The sequence below is a fragment of the Marmota flaviventris genome, chromosome 5, assembly GCF_047511675.1.
Source record: "Marmota flaviventris isolate mMarFla1 chromosome 5, mMarFla1.hap1, whole genome shotgun sequence".
Lineage (NCBI taxonomy): Eukaryota > Metazoa > Chordata > Mammalia > Rodentia > Sciuridae > Marmota > Marmota flaviventris.
In genome coordinates this window covers 7,947,304-7,968,652 of record NC_092502.1, presented here as the reverse complement: position 1 = coordinate 7,968,652, position 21,349 = coordinate 7,947,304, and the positions used below count along the sequence as shown (strand labels likewise).

General features: G+C 50.3%; 1 protein-coding gene across 4 annotated transcripts in view; it reads left to right on the top strand.

The window, feature by feature from the left end:
* The first annotated feature begins 2,725 nt into the window (after positions 1-2,725).
* Positions 2,726-21,349, top strand: part of Sfxn1 (sideroflexin 1) — a 39,538-nt gene continuing 20,914 nt past the window's right edge. Inside the window, exons 1-3 of one of the 4 annotated variants that reach the window (XM_071611981.1) lie at positions 3,043-3,112; positions 11,404-11,667; positions 15,038-15,209. In XM_071611981.1, coding sequence (XP_071468082.1) covers positions 15,046-15,209 — 164 coding nt within the window. In that variant the 5' untranslated portion in view covers positions 3,043-3,112; positions 11,404-11,667; positions 15,038-15,045. Of the gene's footprint in view, positions 2,818-3,039; positions 3,113-11,403; positions 11,668-15,037; positions 15,210-21,349 lie in introns of those variants that run through there. The other 3 variants (XM_071611979.1, XM_027938597.2, XM_071611980.1) reach the window with 3 other exon arrangements.

Below are 21,349 nucleotides of genomic sequence, written 5' to 3'. Positions count from 1 at the left end.
ATGGAAGGCTAGCAAGAATCCCCAAATGTTCAGCTTCGGTATTAAACAAAAATAGCCTCATAGCTCCACAGGAGCTGACTCTGAAAGTCCTTCAATGCCGGAATACATACAGCCACCCCTTTCTGCTTTTTGAAACTCATCTCACTTCTTCCTCCTTGGTTCACCCCATTTTCCTATCTTTTCAAATTCAGTTTTGCTCAAATGCACCACCTCAGTGAAATCTCCAGTCAGTCAAGGTTAACTCAAAAGAGCTCACAGTGTAAAAGAAAGGATTAAAAAAAAAAAAAAAAGGAGGAGCAGATTTCATGGCCCCTATAACAGGAGGCCTAAGAGATAGGTGTGGCTACAGGACTGGCTGACACAAAGGCATGAACTGAGGCCATTCAAATTTTCATATCTTTCAGCTCTACTTCCTGACTAGCCCTGATAATGTGTTCATGTGCGACCGAGGGCCAGAGGAGGAGTGATTTCTCTACCCCAGCATCTACATATGAATTCAGAATAATTTGACCCAGCTTGAGTCACATACCCATGACTGGGGAAGACATGAGAAGATAAAGTCTCATGACTGACCATCTAAACAGATCAAATGAAATGAGGGAGGAGCCATGGTCCCCAGAAGAATTTGGGGTGCTGGAACGCTACAACCCAGGTTGGCTACAGAAAGGTGTGCTGGATACAAATACGTCAATTATATATCTGTGGCCAGGAGACTGGAGGAATGAGACAGAGAGCAGAACCAAACTAGCCCAGTTGTTCCAGTGGAAGCCCCAAACATATAAGAGCTCCGCCAAGATTGGCAAATCCATCAACAATCCACAACAAATCATGGACACCCTAGTAAGCTCTGCAGAGCCCAGCTCAAGTCTGCAAAATTGTGCAGCCAACCCATAGATCAGGGACTCGGGAACAAAGTTGCATACCATGAACTTTCCTGATTGTGATGTGTCATTCCTGTGGCAATGGATAACTGAAACATTTGTATCAACTACATCTCCAGCTACTAGTCTACCCATTCTGGGCCAGCCTGCTCAATTCCTTCTCTGTGCTTGTATAGACCTAGCTGATACATCCCACTCTTACACTGTTGCAGGTTTTATATTGGATTGTTCTCATTTATTTTAAATACATGTTTCCATGGCTCCTTGAAGGGAAGAATCTCTTTTTTTTGTTTGTTTTCAACCTTTTTTGGGGGGAGGGTAACCAGGAATTGAACTCAGGAGAGATCAACTACTGAGCAACATCCTCAGTTCTGTTCTGTATTTTATTAAGCGACAGGATCCCACTGAGTTGCTTAGTGCCTCTTTGTTGCTGAGGCTGTCTTTGAACTTGTGATCCTCCTGCCTCAGCCTCCAGAGCTACTGGGATTACAGTTATGTGCCACCACTCCCACTGCCCCCAGCGTCAATTTTTTGGATCCTAGAATAGAAGTTGATTAATATTCGTAGGAATTCTGAGGATAAGGAATGCCATCCAAAATAGCTGTGAAATATTGCTTAAATTTTGGAAGTTTTCTCTTTCACACAAGGATCCATCTGCAATTTAGTGTTGTCTATGGTCCAAGGTTGGGATTCAATCATGCCAGCATTGTCTAACAAATATTTGACCTTTCTCCCCAAACCTGTGATGCCATTTCATAATAGGGTCTTACACATTCAGGGGTGCACAGGTAGTGGCACCTCTAGTTGACCATGCAAAGGTTTGTTGACCCTGATACTGAGGTACTACCCTTCTTATTTATCTTTTATATCCATAGAACAAGTCATTCCACCTTGCTCTTTCCTTCAGAATTGTTTAGCCTATAGCTTATTTCAGGCTCTTTATTTTCCCCATATACATTTTACAGCCAACTTGTTAAGTTATACACACACACAAACATAGAGTCATACACACAAGTGTCAGAATTCTGTTGAAAGTGCACTACGTTTATAGGTTATTTGTGAGAAGGGAGAGTGTATATTATATTTGTACACATATATCTAATTTGTTGTTGTTTCATTTTGTTAGCAGTACTGGGGATTGAACCTGGGGGTCTTCTTCCACAGAACTTCACCCCCAGCCCTTTTCACATTTTTATTTTGAAACAGGGACTTGCTAAATTGCTCAAGCTTGAGATCCTCCCGCATCATCTTCCTGAGTAGCTGGGATTAGAGACATGATCACCATGTCCAGCTGAATTCCTGTCTTTAAAAATGGAGAGGGGGGGGCATGGGGAAAATGGAGGAACTTTGATTGGGCAAAAGGGAGGAAACGTGGGGAAGGCACACGGGCGCAGGAAAGACGGTAGAATGAGATGGACATCATTACCTGAGGTACATGTATGACTGCACATATAGTGCGACGCTACACCGTGTACAACCAGAGAAATGAAAAGTTGTGCAGCAATTGTGGGCAATGAATCAAAATGCATTCTGCTGTCATATATACCTAATTAAAATTAATTAATTAAAAATGAAATCTTTCTATCGGTGAACATCGTGCAGTTGGCCCTTTATAACATGCCAGGATCCATGTCATCTCGCTCCCTGCGAAGGCACCAACTTAGTCCGGGACATCCTCTCTCTGCTGGAGCCACGGTGGTCCGCATGATCCCCGGCTTTCCGTCGGGGCCTCCCCTTCGCAGCCCGCCCTTCACCCAGCAGCTGGCGTCATACTTTTGCAGACCACGAGTTCTCGGCCCTGGTAACCACTTAGAATCACCCGGTGGCGGCGGTGTCCAGCGCCGCACTCTGAGACACGCCAGCTGGAACGAAGGAGTGCTCGGTGGCCCTGGGGATAGGGAAGCGAGGAAGGCGCGGTTCCGGGTGGGGAGCCGAGGTGCGGACGACGGCTGGGCCTAGCGGACCGCCCCTGGGAGGGCGCGGGTTCTTACCGGGGCGGGAGAACCGCGCCCCGACCCAGGCGAAGGCGCCAGCGCCGCGGGCCGAATTCCCGCGCAGCCTCCGCGCTAGGGCCCAGCCCGGCCTCGTGGCTCCCGGACCGGGCCGCGCGCCCGCCGGGCCGCGCGCCGGGAACGCGCTCTAACGCGCGGCGCGCCGGGCCTTTGGCGCTTCCGGTGGCGGCGGAGGCGGCGCAGAGCGGCGCGGGCGGCGGCGGCGGCGGCGAGTCGCAGGTGCGGCCGGGCGGGCGGGGGGCGCGCGGGAGGGGCGGAGGCACGGCGCGGGCGGGGGGACCCGGTGCGCTCGGAGTCGGAAGCCCCTTCGCGGGGCCTGGGACGCCTCGGGACCGGGGTCCCTACCCCGTGGGGACTCTGCCGTTGGCTGCCTGGCTGCCCCCATCACCAGCATCCCGGGACCCCGGGGTCCCGCGGTGGTGGCTCTCACCCCCAGTGGGAAGGGGCTCCTCTGTCCACACCCTGCCCTGCTGTCCCCCGCGACGGCGTGACGAAACTCTCCGCTGGAGGCGCCCAAGATGGCTGCCACGAGGACAGGCCACCACGGGGTGGGCGCGAGCCATTGCTAGGTGACCAGGTGGCCCGACCCCTGTGCCCTTCACGCTCTTGGCTTTTGGCCTCTCCTCCTGGCGCGGGACGGGTTCGGTGGTCGGCAAGGAGACCACCGGCCTCTGCCCTGGAGCTCAGTCTGATGGGGAGACACGTGCTGAGAAGTGGATTCTTGGAGTTGTAGGGTCCCCTGGGCACCTTGCACTTGTGCACTTTTCTCTTTATCTTTGCCACGTGTCGCTGGGCTCTAACCTTCCCAGAGTGTCAATTACCACCATATCTAGGAAGCGTCCGCCAGGGAATTTAGATCCCTCTACTTTGACATACTTCCAGCCCTCCCAGGTAGTTTGCACAGCTGGCCTCAGAGTTCTAACTTGGGTGCTACCTCCTCAAAGGTGTGCTCCCTTGGAGTGCTGCTTAAAACTGCCCCCTCCCAAACCCTTTTTACCCCTGTGCTTTTTCTGTAACAGCATCTGCCAATAGTTGAAATAAACTTGTTATATTTGTGGTATGTTCTCTTTGCCAACAGGGCCTGTGCTGGTCTAGCTTAACCTGTCTCCCCCACTGCCTCCTACCAAGCAATTGCTTCTGCCAAGTAGGTCCTCAGTGAGCCCTTGCTGAGTGCTGGTATGCAAAAGCCCAGCTTGGCTGCACTGCAGGGTTCCAGCACTTAACCAGTTCTGGGGCAGCTGCCTTCTGAGCCCTGTGGCTCTTTCTTTATACTCTTCTCATGGTTCTCATCCCTTGTCTGCCTTACCTTCTCAGTTCTGACTTGGCTGCCTCTGGACTTTGTCTTCTCTGTCCATCCCTGTTTGGTTGAGCCAGGGTAGGGGGGCATGGACAGTATTAGGATGCAGGTGCAGAGGGGCCTTTCCTTCCGCTCTTCCGGCTTTGCACTCAGATTGATAAAGGAGAGAGAATTGTTGAGGAGGATGGGGGGAGGCCCTACTGAGAAGTTCGAGGACCCCCAACAGGACCTTTGTTCTCTCAGGACTGCAGGTGCCTCATTTGCAAAACAGATAGTGTTTGGAAAGAAGAATCTGTCAGTTGCCCTCTACTCTATTGTAGGATTGCTCTAAGTGTGTATGCAGGGTCCCATGGAGGGAGCAGGCCCTTAGGCCACAGGGATGGGGGAAGAGACAGCAGTGGTTACAGATGTCAGAGAGGAACTGCCCAGTGAGGGGCGGCCCTCCTGCAGAACTGTGAGATGCCCAGAGTGCTCTTAATGTTTTGTGAACTCTTCTTGTGGTCCCCTGGGGATGGGCACAGAAAAGTACCAGCTTGGAAGGAACAGCTCTTTCCCTCTCGTGGTCTTTGGTATATCGAATTTTTGAGTTGAATCTTTGGGCATTAGAACATTCAGCTGGATACTGAAAATAGTTTGTTAGCCCTTTATCATTTTTACTGACTGGTGCCCTGTCTCAAATGGAGGTTAATTCATTTATTTTTTTAAATGGACAAGAACTTTACCTGTCCTAAGATAGTGCTTCAGCAACTCAAACTAAAGTTGATCTTGACTAAAATATGAACATTAATTGTCCAATGGATGTTTCAAAGGCAATGAAAGATGAGAGCCACGTGGAGGGGGGGTGGTCTGAGAGGCAGTAATTCTCATGCCTCCCTGATTCCAGGCAGGCCCCTGTCTCCATGCAGCGCCATCCCTGGAGCAGGGAAGAGATGCAGCATAGATTTCTTGCTAAGTGGAAATGCTCTTTGACCTAATCCAATTCCTGGCCTGCGATTCACTTTCTATCATTTAATCTCCTGCGTGGCCACACCCAGGGGGAAGGAATGCCCATACAGATGACCTGCAAAGCCAAACAGAAATTAATAGATTATTTGTTAGGTTCCTTGAGTTGTTGTGACTGTCCTCTGCTGATACATCACCTCTAAACTCCAAAGGATCAAGACTTTGGTACAAAGTCAGAACTGCCACTCTAGACTGTGTTGTTTTGAGCATGGAACTTAATTTCTCCGAGCAACTGTGTAAAATAGAGGAAATATCCTAGAAGTTTGTAAATGAGGACTTGGCAGTCTGATAATGCATGAAAAGCTCTGTGTCTGAAACATGATTGACCTTCAGTCTTGACCCCCAGACAGTGGACAACAGTGACCTTGGTAGATGGTTTTGCACCTGCCTGTCCCCAACTAAACAAACTGAGCAATAGACTGTTTCTTAAATGCTTCAAAGTACAGTAGTTTTGCCAGGTATAGTGGCATGTACCTGTAACCTCCAACAGCTGGAGGTGCGGGGAGGAATGAGGCAGGAAGGAGTACTGCAAGTTCAAGGCCAGCCTCAGCAATTTAGCAAGTCTCTCAGCAGCTTAGTGAGAACTTGTCTCAAAATAAAAAATAAATAAGCATGGGGAATATAGTTCAGTGGTAAAGTGTCTCTGGGTTCAATCCCCAGTACCACCACCACCAAAAAAAAAACCCACAGTAATTTTAACCAACAACAAGTTTCCAGTTTAATGACCTGGTTGTTGTTGTTGTTAATCTTTAGCCAAGGTTAAAGGTCTTTGTGACTAATTCCCTCAGAAAGCACATTCCCTGGTAACCCGTTTTCTGTGTGATTTTGGAAAATTAGTTTTATCCCTGTGGTTACAGGTTTCCTTGGCAGGTAGCTAAAAACTTGAAATGCAGTTTATGTAGGAGGAGATTATTTTCCCTAGTCTTTTCTGATCACCTCTGGGAAGCTGGGCAGCAAGCGGCATTCCCCACAGCCCTGGCATTTGGGGGCAAGGCTGCCACCAGGGTGGATGGGAGCTTCCATCTCCAGGAAGCGCCTTGCTCGGAGCTTTACCTTTGCTAGAGATCATTCAGCCCTCCTGCACACCTCAGCTTCACAGTCCGGCCAGCTGCAAGCCTACTCCCTTCTCATTCTGTTGATGAGAAACCTGACGCCCAGGGATGTGCCCAGAAAGGGAGTGGCATCAGGCCTCAGGTCTGTTTTAGTCCAGTCTCCATTCCCCAGGTATCAGGGTCGATTCTCAGGAGGGACCCAGGGAGCCGGCCAGAAGGAATAGGCTCAGCGTCCAGCACGAGCAGCCCTGGAGGCAGAAGTGCTGGGGCTGCCCGGCAGGACCACAGCCTGTCCAGCCTGGGCTGCCCTGTGTCTTCTCACAAGGCCTGTGGACACTGCAGGGCGGCAGGCCCGCTTCCTCAGGTTAAGAGGTTTCCACGTTTATGTTCTTTCCATCTCGAGTCTCCTGGGCTTACTGATCCTAGGCTGCTTAAGAATTGGATTCACCTCTGTTCTGCAGAATCACATCCCTAAGAGAATGCTTTCCTAAGTCACCGACACTTTTCAAGGGAGCAGGGGTCGCCAGCCAGCTGCCCTCTGTCACAGGGGTGGTGGTGACGCTTAGGCACTGGAGTGAGTGACTGGTAATGGCGAGGCTATTAGTAGGCCGTTCCTAAGCTGTGGATAAAGATGCATATACTGGAGCCATTGGTTAAAGTGTGTGGGGCTCCGAGTAGTTGGGGAGTTAAAATTTGAACTCAGATTCATGGTCTCCACAAGCACAGGCTCATGACCACTACCCAAGTAGCTCTTCAACACCCTCTCACCCCTCCATCCAGGGTGTCTAAGTGACATAACTGGTGGCCAGCCTTGGAACCATGTGGCTTGGAGCCAGTAACTCAAGCTAAGCCAGCCCACGGGTTGCTCTGCCAGTTTCAGATGGTCCTAACTGGGGCAGTGTTCTCCAGAGGGTGTGCGTTCATGTGGCAGAAGGTGCCCCTATGCCGGGCCACAGGCTGGTCCTCTGCCTACACTGCTGTGAGATCCCGACAGTATCAGGCAAGGCGTATATCCTGGAAGAGAGGCAGGGTGCCCCACAGAATGGAGACAGTTTAAATAGCACCTTCAGGAAGATGGACTTAGCCAGCATTTCCAGTGGCCCCATAGCATGTGACCTATCGTGACCACAGAATCTTCCTTATGCCACTCATTTTGGTTTTCCTGTAACTGGAGCTCGTGCAAATTTCAAAGCAAGTTTAGTCCATTGATATGGATATTTTTTAAAAGGTTTTCAATACAGTTTGCCCAGGTTAGCAATCTAGTGACTTTCTCAGCAGAGTTGGAGGCTGCCTGTGTGTACTAAGTAAGCTTTATGAAGGTGTCTGCAGATGCCTTGGGGAAATAGAACGAGGCTGTATTTTGCCGACTGTGTTTGCTTTCCTGACTTACTGCCTGTTGCATCTTGACATCTTTCCAGTTGCGGGACCGGACAAGTGGTTTCAGTTTCCTTTGAAGAGTTCACTCTCTCAACAACACATAAGATAATCTGTTGGCTTATCTTAATACAACATAATGCTGCAATCATTCATGGTTCCAAATAGCTGATATCGTTAGTTCATTGTGAGCCTGTCTTAGAGTAAGCAATTAGGAGATGTTAATGGTCATTAGTAGGAAAGTAACTTAAAATCATCTTGCTTCAAGTGGCATCAGCCAACCACAAAAATTTTTTAGTCCCATTTTTTCCTCTCTCATAAAAATTTTAATACCTTTACAATCCCAATTTTTCTTTAAAAATCACCCGTGAAGGAGATCCTGGAGTCACATTTCCCAGCTCAGCTGGTCAGGCGTCCGTGGAAAAGATGGGTCACTTCACGTCTCCCCACCGCCGTTCCATCTGATGTCTCTGTTGCCAGTCGGACCTGGATGGCTTCCACCGCTCCTCTATGCCTCCCATTCCACTTTATTTTCAGACCATAAAAATGAATTTTGGAGCATCGGTAATCTGCCAACAGGGAGTGTGAACCGTAGCATTTGGTGGTTGGCGGCTGCAGTTCTTCCGCCAGCTGGCCACTGGCTAGCAGATCCCTCCACTGGGCCTCTTTGCTTAGCTCCCCTGTGGAAGGTGGCATTGCACTGTTTCTGGGGGTCTCCTTTGCAGCCGCTCCGAGTGCCTGGAGACACCATTTCAGCAGAGCTGCCCAACTGCCACAGCCTCAGGAAGACATGGCAAAGAGAACATTCTCTCTCCACTGCGTCCTGGTCCTGCATGCCATCTGCAGAGCTGGTGGGCTCACGTACACCGTATTCTTGAACATTCTCTGGCATTGTGTGCAACCTGCCCTTTGAGGTGTGGTATTTTTCATTATCTTTGCCACATTTGCAGTTGGAAAAGATGTACCTTGTTCTCTAAAACCTTTTCTAACCAATTGTTTGTGGCTTTGTAACAAGACCACTCCTTCGCTGTTGTCCTGGGCAGAGGTACCACCTTTACCCCTCTACCAGGGTGTTGCCTCTTCCTGACCCATTCGTCCCCGCTGTTTGCCCATGTTCTAAATTCTAAAGAGAAGCCCACCTGCTATGATGGTAGTTGTGCTGCTTACTTTCTCTAGACTTGAGAACCGAAAACACCTGGTGGCCTATGGACTACCCCTCCGTTTCCTTAGTTCCTTGCATCAACCAACATGAAGCATGTTCGACTTGCAGAGAGCTGTGTCTGCCTAAAGAGCCACTGGAGCTAGCTGGAAGGGCGTGGTCCCTCGCTATGCTCTCTAAAGAGGAAAGGGAGGTATGTGTCTAGACCACAGAGGCCCTGCTCAGCACACAGCCTTCCCACCTGCCCCTCCTCTCCATCCTATAAGAGCCCTTTGCACCCCCAGCCCCCCAAGATGGAGCTTTGAGGAGATAAGCCCTCCATCTCAATCAGAGCCCCCGCTGGGCTGAACCTGGTTCCTTCCTGCCAGCACCTGGCTCCCGCATACTGACCATCGAGCAGCAGAGGGCAGTCTGGCAGCTGCTGTCTGCAGCTCCCCGTGAGGGTGTGCAGCCTGAGGGTTCACTTCAGTGTCACGGGCAGGTCTTCCTAGTTAAGATGCGTCTGCTGTGGACCCTCAGAATGTGCTGCCATGGACATGTCAGAACCTCACAGCTGGTGGCACTTAAGAGCACTTCTCTAAGAAGACTTTGATCTTCCAGTGCCAGCCTCAGTGCCCAGACCCTCTACCAGCCAGAGGGTGCTTAGCACACTGCCAGCTGACCAGATGGGCAGGAGGAAGGGGGCATGCTGCATGTCCTGAGGGGCAGCCAACACTACCGCCTGTCCCTTGTCAGCATCCAACCAAGTGGAGCTGCCAGGGCCCTACCACGGGAGACCCCAGCCTCACTTTGGGGTCCTCTCCTCCGTCTGTGCTTTGTGCCTTGGGGTCCCAAGCCTAAGAGCCACTCCCTGCCCCACGTGTGCTGCCTGGGCCCCACTGACTATCGTGAAATAGAGCAAGTTAATAAAAAGGCAGGAGAGCTGGTGATGAAAACCGACTTATTTGGCGTGGAGAAAGGAAAACTGTGTGCTTGAAGGCGTAACTTCATGAGTGAAAAAGGCCTATCTAATTGAAGCGTGAGGTCATAGCTAATTAAGATTCTATCTGGTTGGAGATCAGCTGTTTCGGTAGGAATGCTAGCATGGCTTTCCTGATTGTTCTCCCAGTTCCAAGGCTGGAGCACAAGGGATCGGGTCTCATTGGTATTTCTCGTGCCAGTATGGTGTCATGTGGAATTCTTTTTTGTTTGTTTTCAGTTCTGGGGATTGAATCCAGGATGCTGTGTCATTGAGCTAGGTTCCCAGACAGGGTCTGTCTAAGTTGCCCAGGCTGGCCTTGAACTTGGGTCCTCCTGCCTCAGGACCTAGGGATTGCACCACACCTGGCTTAGAGTCCTTTTAAGTTGGTGAAATGGTGCTGTATTTTTTCCTAGTGCTTTTAACAAATGACCGCAAATTTGTTAGCTTAAAAAAGACAAAATGCCTCTTAGTGCTCTGGAGGCCAGTTGTCCAGACTGGGCAGGACTGCCTAAAATCTGCCCTCAGGAGCGTTCCTGTCTGTCTTCTCTGGCTCCCAGGGGCCACCTGCACTGCTTGGCTCGTCACCTCGTACAACATCAGCCCCCTTGCCTGTCCTTCTCCATATGTGGCTCTGTAATTGCCTTGGGGCCACCTGAGTACTCAGGATAATCTCCTCCTCAGGATCCTGGGCTAAGTCCCTCCAGGTGTAAAGTAGCATCTTCTCAGTCTCCAGGCTTTATTCTGCCCATCACAAGTTCAAGGCCAGCAATGAGACTTTCCAGTGTCAGAACTTAGGTGGGTTAACCTGGAGTCGAAGACCAGCAGTTAGATCCAGCTCCCTGCCTCCTCCCTTGCTGGGCAGGTGAGGGGTGGCCATGAGTGTCGTTTCAGAATCTTGTTTTCCTCATCTGTAAAATGTGCACAGTGAGAATTTAGTTAAAAGGGAAGAAGGATTACTTGGTGCTTGATTTTTCTGGGAAAACTAGGGATCAGCTGCCCCTGGCAGGCATCCCAGTTGGTTCAAGACTGGGGGGCGCCAGGATGTAGGACGGAAACTGCTCACAGCTCACGCACGCCCAGCCTGTGCCCGTGCTCCTGGGAGAAGGGGTAGTGCTTGTCTTTTGGGAGGCTGTGTGGGTTTCTGGTGAATCCAGAACCACTGTCTGTGCCAGGGGGTTAGCAGGAACGCACAGGCCCCAGGCAGGGACAGGGAGACCCCAGCATCTCTCCACACTCACTGCCACCATTGCTTAGGATTCTTAGAAGTTGCGAAGGCAGCTGTCTTCACAGTGTCCTGTCTGCCATACTGGCCCCTGGGGAGGGGTGGCACCCCTCCTTACTATCCCAGAACAAAGTAATGGTCACCAAGAGCTCTTTGGCACAAGGTTACTAAGAGCTCATCACTCCTGCCTTGCAGGACGCTACGCCCCTGGCCTCCCACCTGGCCACCTTTGTTCAGGCTTTTTCCTGACCTTCATAGCGCAGCTCTTAGTCCCTTTGCTTCTGCCATCTGCCTCTGCCGCCTCCTCCCGCTCACCATTCCTCCTGCTGACCGCCACCCTGAACTCTGACTCCACGTTCCACTGCCTGGGTGCCCCACTTGGGTGCCCTTCGGCACCTCACATTTAGCACATTCGAGTCTGAACTTCCCATTTTCCCTCCCAGGCTCGCTGTTCCTCCAGTGGTTCCACCGGAATCGTTGGAAGTCCTGCCTTTCCTGCTCCCACAGCCCACGCGCCAAGCTGTCGGAAGGCCTGTTGGCTCCTTCAGCAGAACGTCTGGCATCCAAGCCCTCCAGTGGCTTCCCTGCCGCACCCCAGCCAGCGCGGCTCCTGGGTGGCTGTCACCTCACCACTGCTCCATCTGCTCCTTTCTGGCTCCCCACCTCCCCACACAGCACCAGAGACGCCCTCCTGAATTCTAAGTCAGGTGACTTCATTCCTCTGATCAGAAGGCAAAGGCCTCCCACCAGCTGACCCCAGCCCCGCCCTCCCCTGGCCTCCCTCCCTCCCTCCCTCCCTCCCTCCCTCCCTCCCTCCCTCCCTCCTCCCTCCCCTGATCCTCTCCTTCCCCCTCTCTCTGTGTGTCTTTGTCTCTTTCTCTCTCCCTCCCTCTCCCTCTCCCCTCTCTTCCCTCTTCCTCACCTCCCCCAAGATAAGCCTTCTTGCTATTCTTTAAAAACACTGGACATGTGCCTGCCTCAGGGCCTTTGCAAGGTCCATTCCCTCTTCCTGGATGCTCTTCCCCCAGATGCCCACAGGATTCAGTTCCTCCTAGCCCTCTCTCTCGCTCCAGTGCTGTTTCCCAGCCAGCCCTACTCTGGCTGCCCTGCTGAACATGCAGCGGCCTACCGTCCTGGGATCCTTCAAGTCCACTCTGTTTTTTCCCAAACCGCGGGCACCTTCCACTGTGAGGAGTAACCTTCTTCTCTCTGCCTCTCATTCCCCCTTCCCCCAGGGGGAGCCCAGTGGCCCCTCTGCTGGGGCAGGAAGTGTCTTCCTTGTTCTCTGAGGTAGCTGAAGAACCTGTCACACAGTCGGAGAGCAGCCCGCGGGCACAAAGATGGCTGCACTTTGTAGCCCTTACAGAAAACCAAGGCCAACAGACTTTTCCTGCAAAGAATTTCTTCTGTCCGTTATTTAAATTTAAAATTTAAATTTTAAAATTATTTAAATTAAAGGGAGGGAACTAAACCTTTTGTGGGCTCATTAAAAAATGGGAGGAAGTTGTGCCAGGTTTTGTGTTCTATTCAGTCCTGTGATGATGTTTGACATTTTTCGATGACACATCAGGACGAAACAGATTTCGCACCATACACGTCATTATAAGTTCCAAGTATGGCCTGCGGGAGCCAGAGAGTGAGTTGTCACAGGTCGATCACGAGGTCCAACTGCTGGAAATTAGCCTGGAGCACTTTTAAACAACAGTTTGACAGAGCCATTTGATGTCTACTGACTCTAATAATAAAACTTGGGGCTCTAATTTTTTACTTAATTGTCTTCATTTCTCTCAAAATTCCTTTTCTTTTCTTTTTTTTTTTTTTTTTTTACAAAAATACTGTCCCTGATGGGATTTGGGAATTAGAAAAACAAAGCTGCCCTCCCCACCTAGATAAATGGATGTTGAGGCTGACTGATGAAGCTGAGGAGGGATAACAACCCAGGGTATCCTGAGAGCTTCTCGACTTTCCTGCATCATCTCCTAGCTCTCAGGGTCATCTGCTCCTAAGACACTTTTTTCTTGTTTTTCCAAGCAGTAGAAACCTCTTTCCAAATAACCCTTGTGAGAAGACACAGGGGTGGAAGGCAGGAGGAGGGACCTGCTCCCACTGAGCCCGTGTGTCCCTGTGTTTCTGCTCATCACCTGGTCAGCCCAGACCAGCAGGAGTAAGCTGTGGGCCTCGAGGTCCTCCTGACTGGCTGGCTGCACTGTGACTGCAGCGTGGACCTACATCCCTGTGTCCTTGGAAACTGCTGAGTTAAGGTAGACTGGGAATGCTGGGTCCACAAGTCCCCTGACCTGAGCTGCCCGGGGCTGGAGAGCCACTCCCCACTCTGTGCCAGGGTGGAGACTTTCACTCCTCCTGTTGAGATTCCAAGGAGCAAAGTTTCTGATCCTGTGGAGACAAAGAACCAGGTTTCTCCATGAGATAAGAAAGCAGTGGTTACTCAGCAGAGGGAGCCATGTGGCACGCCTTAGCTACCTTGCGGCCTCGGAGGAAGGTAATCCCAGCAGCTTCACAGCTGGCTTTCTCTGGGACCCAGCGGCCTGGACAGGGGCAGGCCTGACTTCTGCTTTGTCACTGTCCCTGCTGCTACTGTAATGCCAAGGCGGCTTCACATTCTCTAGGTTCCTCCTCGCTGTGGCCCTAACTAGCCTTCTCAGTCTTGATCCAGTGGGCCACAGAACGTGTTGGAGATTCTATCAAATCCTAGAGTGCATCTGACTTTTTTTTCCCTGAGATGATGGGGATTGAATCCAGAGGCACTGCACCACTCAGCCATATCCCCAGCCTTTTTATTTTCAAGACAGTATTTCCCTAAATTGCCCAGGCTGGCTTCACACTGTGGTCTTCCTCCCTCAGCCTCCTAAGTCACTGGGATTGCAGACATCTTAACATACTTAGGAGCTTATAAAGCTCTGAAGAAGTAACTTAATGAACAATGACCTAAGAAAGAGAGCTCTGATCTGAACAGGTATTACACATGGAAATAGAAATGGGTACAGGAAAGCAGTGGTTTGAAGCCCTCCGAGTGGGTAGGTCCTTCTACCTGTTAACATCAGACTTCAAGGTCAAGTTTAAGATCATCAGTCAGGGGAAGAAATTCTCAGACAAGAGTGCAGCGTCACATATAATGGTGGAAAACTGAGGCAGCATCAAGATTAAAGGTGTTACTTCAAATGATTATTTAATGGCATAGAAGTTGTCATGAACTAAATGATATTAAAGTATTAAGTTATTATGTCAATCTCTATGATAATGTGTCCAGAAGATGTCTGCAAGGAAGTGAATGGGAACATGCACGGTGCTTACTTCTGAGAAGCTCGGCTGTGGGTGATTTTGTTTCTTTATTCTTTATTTTCTATAACAAGCTTGTATTTTTCAGAATGCTACAATAAGCATGTCCTACCACACACAGTGCAGTTCTAAAATAAGCATATGTTACTCAGAGAAACGGGTTAATTACTAAGGGGAAAAAGTAACGGTTGCGAGGCTCTGTTTAATAACATCATTTTGCTGTAAATGGCAGAAATGCTGCGAGGGCATCTCAGGCTGCAGCGGGTGCTCTTCTCACTGTGCCCGGTACGTGGAAGAAGGTAACCTGGCACCTTTGATTCTTGTTAGTGGCTCATGTGCTGTACAGGCCAAGTGAACCCGTGTCTTGGCTGGACTCTGACATTTGGCGTCTGTGCTCTCTGCATGCATAGTCACCTCTGCACCCAGGGGCAGAAAGCAGGCAGACCTGGGTGCCTGGCATTTCCAACTCCAGACCTTGTTACTGTGGATATTATTTTAAACCCTTTTGTATTTCTATTTTTCCCTATTTTTAGGTTTCCATCAAGTAAGGAGTGGCATAATACTATGTACTTATAAAGAGAAGTGTGTGGAAAATCAGTGACATTTGGTTAAGGTGCATTGAGACTTGGGGACAGAGTCAGCTTTGGTTGAGGTGGCCTCTCTGCCACTTATACCAAAATGATGCTTATAAACAGAAAGAGCCAATCCACCTTGAAGACCAGGTTGAGGATCAAAAGTCTGGGGTGACGGTGGATCTTCTATGGTCTTCTTGCTTTGCAGGCGGGACGATGTCTGGGGAACTGCCATTGCACATCAACATCGAGGAACCTCGATGGGATCAGAGCACGTTTGTGGGGCGAGCCAGTCACTTCTTCACCGTGACGGATCCCAGGAACGTCCTGTTAACGGATGAGCAACTAGAGAACGCAAAGAGAATAGTCCATGATTACAGGTGACGATAGTGACCACGTTTTTTGGCTTAATGTGTAAATTGATTAACATATTGGTTGCTTTTAAACCTTCACTTGGTGATCTTGCAGCATTTGTTTCACAATGAAATCCTTTTTACCAAAAATAATCAGGAAGTCTGTTGCACCCCCCTATTGCTGAACCTTAGCTCATAGCAGGGACTCTGGGCAGCCTAAAAATGGGGCACACGTTCCTGCTGCCCGTGGTCCCCATCTGTGAGCCCTGACCCACCTCCTTTCTTTTATGGTCACCCCTGGGGCTACAACCACCCACAGTGTCTTCCATTTCTGGACAGAAACAGCATAGTGCAAAAGATACACTGCTGTGAATCAGGGGTGGGCCCTGCTTCGGAGATACAGCGCAGCGGGTGGAAGTCTGTAGGGAGGCATTGGAAGGGGAGCACAGAGCGGGGCTCAGGACTGTGGATCTGGGAGGCGCCCCGTCAGCCAAGTGCCAGGTGTGAGGACAGAGAGTGGCACCTGGGTAGACGCAGGCAGTCCCACAGCACCAGCTCTGAGCCACTGATGCAACCAGCCATGGGCTGAAGATGTCAAAAATAACAAAGGCAAATCCTGCCTCTGTCGCGAACCTGTGCAGACCTGTGTTCTCGTCCTCACCCCCTGGATACAGCAGTAAAACCGCTGTTCACCTGGTGTGCATATGGAATCAGGATGGCAGGCTATTAGAGGGGACCTGAAGCAAGCGCGTGGGGGTTACAGGGCCGCAGCAGATGCAGCCCCTTTATGTCAGGGGATCGATGTCTGCAGAGTCGGGGCAGCAAGTCTCGAGCCGTCCCCAGGGTGCCCAGGAGGAGCTACTCTGAGGCAGCAGTTGGCAATTTTCCCACAAAACGAGGTGAGAAGTGCTCCTGTGGACCCAGAGGGCCCCTGCTCTAGTATGACCCTAGAAAGTCCCCACAAGCTCCTGTGTCCAAGTCTTAGTCCCCAGCCAAGTAAGGCTCTGCTCAGAAGAGGGGGAATCCGTGGGAGGTACTAGGATAGGAAGCTAGTCGTGGGAGGCGTGCCCTTGAAGGGGGCTTTGGGACTCCAACCCCTTTCTCTCTGTTTCCCAGCCGCCCTGAGGTGAGCAGCCTCCTGCAATACACAGCCCTGCCGTGGTGTCCTCTGTCACCACAGGCCCAAAGCAAGGGGGCCAAGTGACCATGAACCAAGACCCCTGAAGCCATGAGCCAAAATATGTCTTTCTTCTTTCTTAGTTGGTTCTGTCGTATTTTAACCCAGCGACAGAGGCTACCACACTGTTGCATAGTATTCTTAATTTTTTGATTACTTGCTTTTTTTTTTTTTAACAATTCTTTTAAAAAATATGAAAGTCTCTCTGATCCAGCAGGCCACGTTGGCCGTGGGGAGGAGTGCCAGTCCCTGATCTAAGGAGGGGCACTAGAAGCTGGCGACAGTGCTGTTAGAAGCCCTGCACCCAAGCCTGCCACTGAGGCCAGCTTCAGCTAGGGTTCAAACGCGGCCACCACGGCATCAGAACAGCCAGGGCTTGTGAAAAGCTCTGAACAAGGAGGAAAGGATGACCTCACAGAAGCACGGTTCAGAAACTTGGGGAACGTTCTCTATTCTTGGAGAATCTGGAACAGAAGCCATGAGAAAAGATTAAGGTGCCAAGACCCGTGTGCGGGCTGGGGAGAGGGCAGCAGGAGGATGGCCAAGACCTGGGCACCTCAGAGGCCATTCAAAATTGTCCCTCAAGGCAGCTGTGAAGCTAGCCACAGAAGCGGCACCTTGGACAGGTGGAGTAGGGTCTAGAGTGACCCTGGGTGCTCCCCCAAGGGTGTGGTGGGATGGCCCACTCTCTGTGCAGGGCCAGGGGCAGTGGCCTCAGGCAGCAGTCCATGGCTCAGCATGCCTGGCTGTTCTCACCTCTGGAACGGAAGCCCACCCACCGCCCACAGGCGTGGCTGGTAACACCTGGGGTAGGTGAAGGAGATCACGGAAGGGCGTAGAGGAGGGCGAGTGGAGGTGGGCTGCGTGATGCTCTGAAGGAGGAACCCGGGGCCTCAGGAAGGAAACATCTGCGGATTCAAGAGACCTGCCCCATCTCAAGCAAGGCCAGCTGACGATCTCTTTTATGTCATCTGTAACAAACTTGAAATTTCTACAAGCATCCGTGAAGTGGGTAAAGACAATCCTTAAAATAGCAGGCGAGCCCACGGCCCTCGGTCAGCCCCTCCCTCTGTGCAGAGTGCCGGTGGGCGGGAGTCTGGCGGGGGCTCTGCACCTACTGTCTTCATCCCAGAGGACAAAAGTGCAGGAGCAGCAAAGGCAGACTCCTCCCCGCTTCTCGAGGGCAGGAAGGGCACGTGGAATAGAAAGGGAGAGGATTCCTGTAGGAAATCAGACGCAGTATGATTCAGGGCCAATAGATAGGAAAGAATGGTTTTGATAAAGTATATAAAAATAGAACTTGATTAAAATACAGTAGTCGTAGGAAATCCTTACACAGCTTTCCTCGTCTTTGACAGGTCCTCGGGGCACATAGCATTTCCTAAACACTCCCTTTAGCCAAAAGTAGAATAGCAAACACAATGAGAAACCACCTGGGAAACCTGGAGAAGTCGAGTCAGAGTGCGCTCTACCGGCCGGTTTCTCTCTCCACGTCTCTGTGACTCACCAGCGAAGCGTGGCACTGACGGGCCCACCTGCAGCCCGAGAAATCGGAACCACAGCGGAGAAGTGCAGGGAGCAAGCCCATCCGAGCCCTGCACCAGGCCCGCCCGTGCCCTTCCTGCTGCCCACCCGCGCCTCAGCAGCAGGAGAGGCCAACGTGATGTTGCCTGCATTCCAGGCGGAGAAGCTGAGGCACAGACTGCAGCTCCTGCTAGAGCTAGACCTGGAACCCGAGGGTCACACCACAGAGTCCCTGCTGCTCGTGGCCACGTAAGCTGGCTTGTAAGGACAGTGGAGGGGACGTCGTTGCTATGAGTCAGAAATTAATAATTTCCAAAAAGCAAGTGAGAGAATTGATTCCTTGATGAATAAGGGAAGGCCAAGCCTCTGGCAAGTCTAACCAATATAAAATAAATACATAGAAGTAGACGAGAGGAACAAGAAAGTTCCCTAAGGAAGAAATAGAGATATTAAAATACAGCCTACCACAGGGTGTAGAGGAACACACCTGCAATCCTAGCAACTTGGGAGGTTGAGAAGGAAGATCACAAGTTCAACGCCAGCCTCAGCAATTTAGCCAGGGCCTAAGCAACTTACGAGACTTCATCTCAAAATAAAACATAAAGGGGCTGGGGATGTGGCCCAGGTGTTGAGCACCTGGGTTTAGTCCCTGGGATCAAAATAAATAAATAAAACCTACTATGGAGCTTTTTTGCTAAAAAGTTTGAAAATCTTAGTGAAATATTTAACTTTTTAAGTATAAACAACCAAAATTTGTTCAAAAGAAGGGAGGGAAAGAGGGGGAAAGGGTGAGGAAGAGATGAGACAGAACAAATAGAAAAATAAAAAGCAAAACCATCCAAAATCTTTCCCAGGCAACCTGGCTTTGCGGGTGGGAAACGTTTTTTTCTGAGAAGAGCCGCTCACCCACAGATCACCCAGAAAGTAGGAGGCAAGCTCTTCCTCTTCCATCGACAGGGCCCTAACCCCTGACACACGGGGTTCAAGCAGCAGCTCTGTAATGGTGTCCCTCACAGACAGCCCAGGTGTCAGCTGGCCAGGTGGAGGGCAGCTCCTGGAGCAGTGCCCCCGCTGCCTGTAACAAGGCTGGCCCCACGTCCACAGAGCTCCCTCGGTGGACCACAGAGCCCAAACCAGGTGCTCATCGCCACAGGGGCAGCGAAGCTGACAGAACCCAGAGGCCTCTGTGGTGAGACTCTCAGCAGACCAGGAAGAGAAGGGGAGGCCAGGGCCGTCACCCATGGTGATGAATGACGAGCTCGCTCCCCTGAGGCTGGGAGCCGACGGAGTCCGTCTCCAGGGCTCTTCCTCAGCTCTGTGCTGGGGCTGCTAGAAGATCAACAGCAAAATTAAAGACAGCAGCGAACGTGACCATCTGTGTAGAAAGAATCCACAAAAAATACAAATACATAAAAACTAGAAGGAGTAAGTTTGTCAAGGTCACAAGACACAAGATCAGTATTTAAAATCAATTTTATTTTCATCTAGTAGCATTTAACAGCTGTAAACTGGAAATAATCAAAATGATGCTATTTCAAAAACAACAAAAATAGTAAATACTTGGAGATTGCGTTAACAAAATGTGTAAAATGCCTGTAAAGTCAAAGCACACAACACAGAGATTATGAAAAGGAATCCCTTGGTTGGTTTGTTGTTTACATGAAAAGAGAATACCGTGTTCATAGTTTGGAAAACCCCTAATCATTAAAATGTCATTTGTTCCCAAATTGATGTAGATTCAATGTGGCATCAGAATCCCAGCAGGATTTTTATAGAAATTGCAAGCTGATTTTAAAAGTTTTACATGGAAATACAGAGGACCTAGGTGATTGAATGCAATTTTGAGAAAGAGCAAAGTTGAGGAACTACCCTACCTCGTCTCAAGACCTGATGCACTAACAGTAAAAATGCCTACAACTGGTGCAAAGGTAGACACGTAGACTGTCATTCTAGACAGCTTTGTGTTTCTATAACAAAATACCTGAGATGATCAACTTAGAAGGAGAAAAGGTTTATTTGGCTCATAGTTCTGGAGGTTCCAATCCATAACCAGTTGCACCATTTCTTTGGTTCGATTGTGTGTGGGGGGGGGGGGGCACACATCCTGGCAGAAGCATGTGGTGGAGTGAAAAATCCCTTGCCACATGGCCAGGGTACAAGAAAAAAAGAAAAGGATGAGAAGGACCCACAGCCCCTTCCAGAGCACGCTCCCAATGCCCTAAAGACCTCCTACCAGGCCCCTCATAGAGAGCCCTCTACTCCCGATAGCAACACCCTGGGGACTGAGCCTTCCACACACGGGCCTTTTGGGGAGGACATTCAGCATCCAAACTGTAGCACAGACCATGAAACAAAATGCCGATTTCTAAATTAGGTCCAAGCTCATACACTGAGTTGATTTTACACCAAGATAATCCACGAGGAAACGTGGCCATGATCAGTGAAAAATCGGGCAGTCCTACAAAGTGAGGTCCATCCTTCTGTACACCGCAAACCAAAGGCAGCTCATGATGACGATGACCTGAAGAAACATCCAGGCTGACATGGAAAGATCCCTAGAAGAAAACAGAGCTCCTTTGTGGCTTTGGGAATTGTGAAGATTCTCTGGGACTTGAGCACAGGGGGAGGGAAAAAAGGAACGAAACTGTGGAAAAATTGAACTTCCACACCGTAAAAGATTTTCCACGCAGATGACTCCATTTAGAGAGCAAAAGTGCACCTCACAGACTGCACGAAAGTGTTCGCAAAACTTATCTCACAAAGGATTTATACCTAGAAGATGGAGAAAAAAAAAAAAACTCTTTTTGAATATAATGATAAGATAACGCAGTTTGTAAGGTGGGTGATAGATTGCAGCAGACAGAAAACACTTCCCCAAAGTAATGCTGGGAATAGCAAGCCAGCATCTGGGAAGACCTGGAGTGTTACTAGCTGCAGAAAAATGCAGATGAAAGCCAGGAGTGGTCCATCAGCCCGGGGCGAGGCGCTGTCTAACATGCACCAGAAGGAAGAGAAGAGATGACAGGCACAGCTCACAGGCCAGCAGCCCGCCCCACCACAGGGGATGAGCCACCCGAGCAGAACTTCCTGAATGGCTTTGCAGAGGTGCAGCACAGGAGGAGGGGAGGAGAGGAAGGTGGTTTCTATAGTTGGATTTGGAAAAGTTCACATTCCATTCCTGAGGGTGCCACATCCCATAAGTGTATGTCACTTCCATAAGTCCCAAGAAGTCGAGGAGTAGAGAAGCCATTTAACTTATTTCCCTAAACCTGACCACAGGCCCCTCCTGTTTTCCCCATAACATCTCTCTGAGTCCAAGAGGGCATGTCCCTGGGAGACCACACTGCAGTGTGCTCCATGAAGCTGGGGAACGGCCCTGCGCCTTCCTCTCCATTAGTTTAGAAGCACTGTTGGCAATATCTGCTCTCCAGTTAGCAGGGTGTCGGTCAAAACACACTGTAATCAC